The sequence below is a fragment of the Mugil cephalus genome, chromosome 5 (genome assembly GCF_022458985.1).
Source record: "Mugil cephalus isolate CIBA_MC_2020 chromosome 5, CIBA_Mcephalus_1.1, whole genome shotgun sequence".
Classification (NCBI taxonomy): domain Eukaryota; kingdom Metazoa; phylum Chordata; class Actinopteri; order Mugiliformes; family Mugilidae; genus Mugil; species Mugil cephalus.
In genome coordinates, this window is record NC_061774.1 from 16,326,665 (window position 1) to 16,333,609 (window position 6,945).

Genomic DNA, 6,945 nt, shown 5'->3' on the forward strand with positions numbered 1-6,945 from the left:
AGCTGTAACTCGGCACATACGTGGCATTAACCCAAGGCACTGCTTCCCCATTTTTTCTCTTTTTTTTATGCCATAGAGATGAGACACTTTTTGATGCAGTATAAAAATGTAGAAACGTCTTTTTTTTGTGAAAACTGTAATGATAAGACTATGGGGGATTGCTACAGTGCCTCTCAGACGTACTGTTTTAACTGAATCACAGCAAGTGACAGTTGTTGATAAATGCTATTTTTTTGCTCATTTTCATTCTTGACATTCATGATACTTTGACCATTATGCTGCTGTTTCTATTTACCAAACTGTTAATGAAAATTTGATTTATTTGTGTTGTTACTAGTTTGCATTGCGATGCGTCTATTAGATTCTCCGGCCTCCTGTGGTGTGACGAACAAGCAAAACCTCTTATTGTGATGATTTACGCAAATTCAGCTCCTCTAAGCGGCAGTGGCGCCGGAGGGTGTCCTCTGAATCTTGTGGCTGCTTTAAGATGAGGTTAGGGGCTTTGTTTGCACATTACAAGAAGTCGGGGAATGTAATAAACCCACTATTTAACCCTCTGAGATGCAGTGGAAGCCTCGGATTACAGGTTAGGGTCGCTAGGTAGCCGGTAGCACCACGCTCATAGGGTTAAACTGCAAATAGTAAAACTCTAATGAACAAATTTTTAATGAATATGTTTGGTAGGTAAGCAGCAGCAAAATGGTTTGATATTTAGTGTTTTTTTTTTTTTTTACTTTAATTGAGCTATCATTCATATATTATGACTGTACTGTATGACAGTGTTGCCATGAGAGTTATACGTACATGTCGCTATGAGGATTGAAAAGACAGGGATTTTCAGAGCTGTTGACCTATGCGATACTGACCAGCTTCCTTATATGGTCAAAAGCAGAAGCCACATTACATATACAGTATATATATATATATAAATATATTTCAGGATAGGGCAGGGAAAGCTCTGCATTCACCAGCAGACAGAGCACTAACAGCTTGGCTTCTTTCTCCTTAGTGGAGAATGGCTTGACTATGGCAGGCTAGTTCATTGAGACACTTAAAGGAAAATCACATCATTAGCACATCATTACATGTCTAATTTCTGTTGCTTGTAGCAGTTAGTATCCACGACCTTCCACTGGTAGCATCAGTGAGATAGAGTAGGATATTTTACAGTTAAATCAGTTTTACTGTTGAGTCGAGACAAGGCTACGCGAGGCTCAGTTTGAAGGATACAGGCTGCATTTTGTTCTGCTGCCCTTGCTCCACTGCAAAACTCTTAACTGTGCTATTCACTTCCCCCCAGGACAAGACAAGTGCTCTCAGCCTAAGCAATGTGGCTGGTGTCTTCTATATTCTGGTCGGAGGGCTGGGGCTGGCCATGATGGTGGCTCTGATAGAGTTCTGTTATAAATCACGGCAAGAAACCAAACGGCTGAAATTGGCCAAGAATGCCCAGAATTTTAAGCCGGCTCCCCCGACCAACACCCAGAACTTTGCCACATACAGAGAAGGCTACAACGTATACGGAACCGAGAGCGTTAAGATATAGAGGTACGTGCCAACACCACCCCACCCCTCCGTGCACTGTTGGTGTGGGGGGGGGGATGAATCATTTAGCTTGCAGTCATGTCAGTGAGAGTAAATTATTCAGATGACGCTTGTGAAGTTGTTTACGGTCGTCATTTTGCAGGCAACAGAACACACATGCCCACTCAAATATGAAACTCTGAAATATTGTTTATGCCTTGTAACATAGAGTGTAGGTTCATGGACAGGGCCCGGGGCTGCATTAAAGTTAGAACAGAATGTCTTTTTGAACAGAATGTGTTAAGTGCAGTGTCAAAGAATTGTTGTTTGGCTTTGTGTTGTGTAACAATATATCAGTTTAAAATGTATAAACTGTGTAAGACTGAAATTAGATGTTTAATGGGTCTGTTTTCACATCACCGTACAATCCCACCACAGATCAGGGGTCTTCGACGTTTTCAGGCCAAGGACCCCCAAACTGATGGAGAAATTAAATAAGGACCCCCTACCTACTATATGTGTTCTATATTAAACAAACTTTAAACATAGATAAATACTAACACACTAAAATATGCTGGATTTTTGTTAATCTGTATTTAAAGAAATTTAAATTTGTGGGGGAAAATTAAAAAAAAAACATATAAAAATTGTCTAACCAAAGATATCGCGACCCCTCCTCCCCCCTGCAGTGCCTCAGATGATTTTGGTTTCACTTGCCCAATAATGACACGCGGACAGCAGTTAAATCCACGGGGAGCTGCAGTTAATTCACATGCCGGGTCATAAAAATTAACAATCTGATTAATAGTGGATGGGTTGCCGGTGGGTGAAATAATAGCCTATGTCATCATGAGGAAAATATTACTTAATTAGGATCCCTAAAATGTGAACATCGGTCTGGCAAGGATGAGCGAGTATTCATAGTTTTTAGTTGAGGGGATTAAATATGTCCTACATTAACACTATTGTGGAAACAGTGTACCTGCTGCCATTTTTATTTAAACAAACCAAACAAACAAAAAAACAGCCTGCCTCAGATTAGTGTCAGAATGTCATCACGCTTCCGTATAGCCCACTGAGAAATAATGGTAATGTGGGATCAGGTGCTGGTTTCTAAAATGGATAAAATAATCTGTCCGGGTGGATGGTGCGTTGATGATTTATTCGGATGGTGTCACAGCAGATCCCAATTATTCACATCCACCTCTTTGGATTTCAGCTTTCCTCTCCCCTCTTAGGTAAATGAAATTTAATTTGTGTCACTCACAGTGTCAAAAAAAAAAAAAAGAAAAAAAATCAATCAATCAATGTGTGGCCTAGTGTTGTCAAAACAAACAAATTGTCTGCAAGCGTTCGGAACTGGTTGCAAATAGAGATGCAGGTTGAAAACCTGAAAGCAGTCAGCTCAAAGACGTTAAAGGAACATGCAGTCGCGCCGTCCCTGGCCTGCACATTGCATGCAGACGTTTAACAATTGCTAATATAAATAAAGTTGTTCATCTATTTTTTCTTCTCGGAGGCAAATGGAGACCACATAATACTTAATGCTGCGCACAACATGCTGTGAACTGTTTTCGTAGGTGCCACTTGCCCATAAGTTTCCACAGAAGTTCCACCAAGTATTTCCAGTAAAAACCTCACTTTGAAATGTCACTGGAGAATGGTGGGAAGCCTTGAAATAACTATGCGCAGCAGTTCTATGACATTGCGCTGAACAAAAGAAAATATGCACTGTTGCACGTGCTCGATTAAATGTTAATCTTGTATTTGATTGGATGGGTTGCACGTGTGTTCGCGCTCAGAGTGTGGCATGTCGGCGGAGGGAGCATATTTTGCCAATCAGCTGCATACGGTTTCCAGAGAAGGAGCGCGTCGATGACTGGCACCGGAGCGTTTTAAGCCCTTCTGACTAGTCGCGCACATCAAATAATCAAAATGTGAGGACGGCTGAGGGGGCGAAAAAATCTGATTGAACCTCACAGTCCTGATGAATCTCATTAGTGGAGTCTAAATTTAACTTTTGAGGTCAGTGTGGTCCAAGGTATTTGATGTTGTTGAGTGAATTGAAAAGCTCTTGCGGGCTAAAAAAGGAGGTACGCGGAGGCACTGCAGTGGGGGGGTCACAAAATCTTTGGTTGATTAGACATTTTTTATATATATTTCTTAAAATTTCCCCCACAAATTTAAATTTCTTTCAATACACATTAACTTGAACCCAGCACATACAGTAGGTAGGGGTCCATACTTAATATCGCCATCAGTTTGAGGGTCCTTGGAATGACAAAGTTGAAGACCCCTGATCTATTTATTAAATTCACAATCAGATTTTTTTTTTTTTTTACGTTTAACTCTCAACTGTTCCCATGTTTCGACGCAGGTTTAGGAACACCGTCCACTGTCCCTTACAACTGTGACTAAACATCTACGAAAGGCACAGGATCACGAGGATTGAGCTTCAGGCCCGAATCCTCCCGGGCGGACACAGCACGATAATCTGCAATGACGACACGACTGGACTGATCATGGATGGGAAGAGCCGACATGGTTCCCTCCTCTCAGTGCCTTATGGAACTCTGAGTCCAATCAATGCAACTCATTCACAATGATATTGCTTTTTGCTTGAAACTCATACAAAACAGAAGAATGGTGCAGTGATTTAAAAAAAAAAAAATCTATGTATAGATATATCTACCTGTATCTACTGTATGTGAATACGGTATAGAGATATAGATAGATATACATTTAACATGAATGAGACAACTAAAGCCATCATTTGCAACCCTAAGCACATTTTGAAGTGCCACAACGACGACGAATCTTAAGTGTCAAATTGGTTTCTTGTATTCAACATGATCAGATTACTCTCCATCGTTCAGCTGCCAGATTTTCACTGGTTACATGTGTTGAAATTATTTTATTAGATCTACTCAGTGCGCTGTAAGACACTGGTTATTAGACGATAGCTTTTATACTGCTGTAAGTCACGTCTAGTGACCTTGTACTTGTTTTAAAAGATAGATCGACCACACTGGAGCGAAATGCCATCCAGCCCAAAACAATGGCGTGCGCGTTGCTTGAACTCTAAACTCTGGTGCTGCTGCCACTGTCTTCTGAGAGCTTGACGGGACTCGCGGAGATGAGAAGATGATCTGGTTCGGCTTTTACGCACTACTACAGGACCAGGTCATAGTTCGCACTTCCAAATACTGCCAAGAGTGTATTTTGTATGACAAAGAGAGAGTGTAAAGCAAGCCGAGTAAAAAGAAAATCTGTTTGTGATTTACAGTTTGTAAAATATATCAAAGGTTTGTCACTCCGAAACGGCCCTTCCCCGAAGTCTAGAGTCGTTCAAATCTTCTGTACATCAAAGTTGAAAACCAAACAAAAAGGATAATTCAATTGTAGATCAGCTGCAAATCCAGATAAAGGATAACAGTAATGGCTTTTAAACTGTAGTATTTTTGGATTACCTTATCGTTTTCTTTAACAATTGCACATTTTACAATGAGCTGTGGTTTGCTTTTGATTTGATTTCCTTTAATGAGCATTACAGTGTTTGGTGACTTCACTTAGTAAACAAAAATGAAAAATATACGAATACAGCGGAAAATAGATTTCTACAAGGTTATACCAGGGAGAGTCCTGAAGCTTAGCACATTTCCATATTGCTGTAATAACTTTTTTTTTCTTTCAAAAAAGACTGTGATTCCATAGGATTTAGGAAGATATTTATCTAATCACCTGAAACTATGGGCAGGTAGTTTTATATAAAAAAAAAAATAAATCAAATAAACTGACAAATGTAAAGAAAAAGAAAGAACAAGTTGATAAAGATGTGTACATTTAGATAAATGAGAAGTATTTATATTACATGATGAAAGACTGCTGTTCCCTTTTTTCCTTTTTCTTTTTCTTTTTCTTTTTTTTTCTAAGAAATTGCATGTGAAATCAGTGATGCTTGAAGAGCTCCGCTACTCACAAACCAACCTTAGGTCGATGTTAGAAGTCCCTGTTAATTCTTTTGTAAATCAGTTTCACATTTTTCTTTTTTGTACGTCTCACCTTCCGCAAAAACAAAACACAACACGCACACACACACACACACACACACACACACACACAAAATAAAATAAAATAAACAAATAAAAAATGCCGGGCATCGTAGTGGGTACAAAAAGAGCAAAAGATGCATGCATAATTTGCTGAACCTCGTTAGTGAGGCGCTGTACAGAGAATTTTAATACATTTTGTAAATAAAAATGTACAGAAAGGGGTTCCGTGTCTGTGTTCATGTCATTGCACAACATTGTTTGAACTAGTTGCGTAAAGTAGCTCAGGTCAAACACTTTTCAAGTGTGGTGGAGTGGCCTGAAGAGCCCCCTGCAGACTAAGCCACAAAGAGAGGAGGTTTTCCTATAATAGTCCAATATTGAGCCGTTAGTCAGTGGAAGTGTGTGCATGTTTTGGATCAATAGTAGGCGCCATCTGCTTCGCTCCCGCTCTCCTGCCTTGCATCCTCTGATTGAGGGCTCCATTGACAGCTTCATCTGGCATGTGATCTTTCTTTCCCTCTCCCTCTCTCCGCAAGATGCATTGTGACATAATCAATAATATATTATCATGACCAGCAGAGCATACCGCACACACATGCATGCTGTGCCGCATATAACTCCGTCGCAAGTTTTTAAGCTTTAAAGCGATATCTTTCAGGATTCACTGTAATGTAGCTAAGGGACAGTTAATCATATAAGGCCTGCTTATTCACACACGGTCTGAGTTCTCTCACATACAGTAAACCGTGACGCTGCGCGGCATTCTCCGTCACTTTACTGCTTCTGCATTGTCTGGTAAAATGAATTCCCCCCCTTTCCAGAGATCCAGCCTGCCACAGCTCAAATATCAAATCCAGCAAACATGGCAAAACACCAGTGTTTTTTCATTCATTTTTTGAATGCAGACACTGTTATTCAGGATTTATTCAGCACGCCAGTCCTGTGGAACAGACTCTGGCTGTATGAAACAGCCCATTTCTGACAAAGCATGAAAGGATATTGCTTTTTTGTTCTTCCTTTGCTTCGCTGCCTGTCTTTTTGTGGTGTTTTCCCCCCCTTTCTTTTGCCTGGGCTGCTTCCAGGGAGGAATAAGACAACGTGGGGGAGCGGGGTGTGGAGGATGGCACTGCACTGCAGTGCATGATGCTCGTGAGACTACTCGAATTAGTTTGCTCACCTATCAAAGGGGGCGCACTGTTTATCCTGCAAGAACAGGAGGAAAAAAAAAACAGAGGCAACAAGTCTGAGGCCTTTTATTCAGGCAGTGGACAGTTAATTTAATCACAGGGGCAGGAGAGCCCTTCCACATGAGGACGACTAATCATCCCCCGCTGTCTCGTCACCTGAACGCGTGGAACTGCGCAACTAG

The 6,945-nt window shown here is 40.7% G+C and overlaps 1 protein-coding gene across 5 annotated transcripts in view; it reads left to right on the forward strand.

Moving 5' to 3' along the window:
• Nucleotides 1–5,797, forward strand: part of gria3b (glutamate receptor, ionotropic, AMPA 3b) — an 83,485-nt gene extending 77,688 nt beyond the window's left edge. For 2 of the 5 annotated variants that reach the window (XM_047584713.1, XM_047584712.1), the window contains exons 15-16: nucleotides 1,301–1,548; nucleotides 3,902–5,797. In XM_047584713.1, the coding sequence (XP_047440669.1) occupies nucleotides 1,301–1,546 (246 nt within the window). In that variant the 3' untranslated portion in view covers nucleotides 1,547–1,548; nucleotides 3,902–5,797. Of the gene's footprint in view, nucleotides 1–1,300; nucleotides 1,549–3,901 lie in introns of those variants that run through there. The other 3 variants (XR_007112810.1, XR_007112809.1, XM_047584716.1) reach the window with 3 other exon arrangements.
• Nucleotides 5,798–6,945: the final 1,148 nt, after the last annotated feature.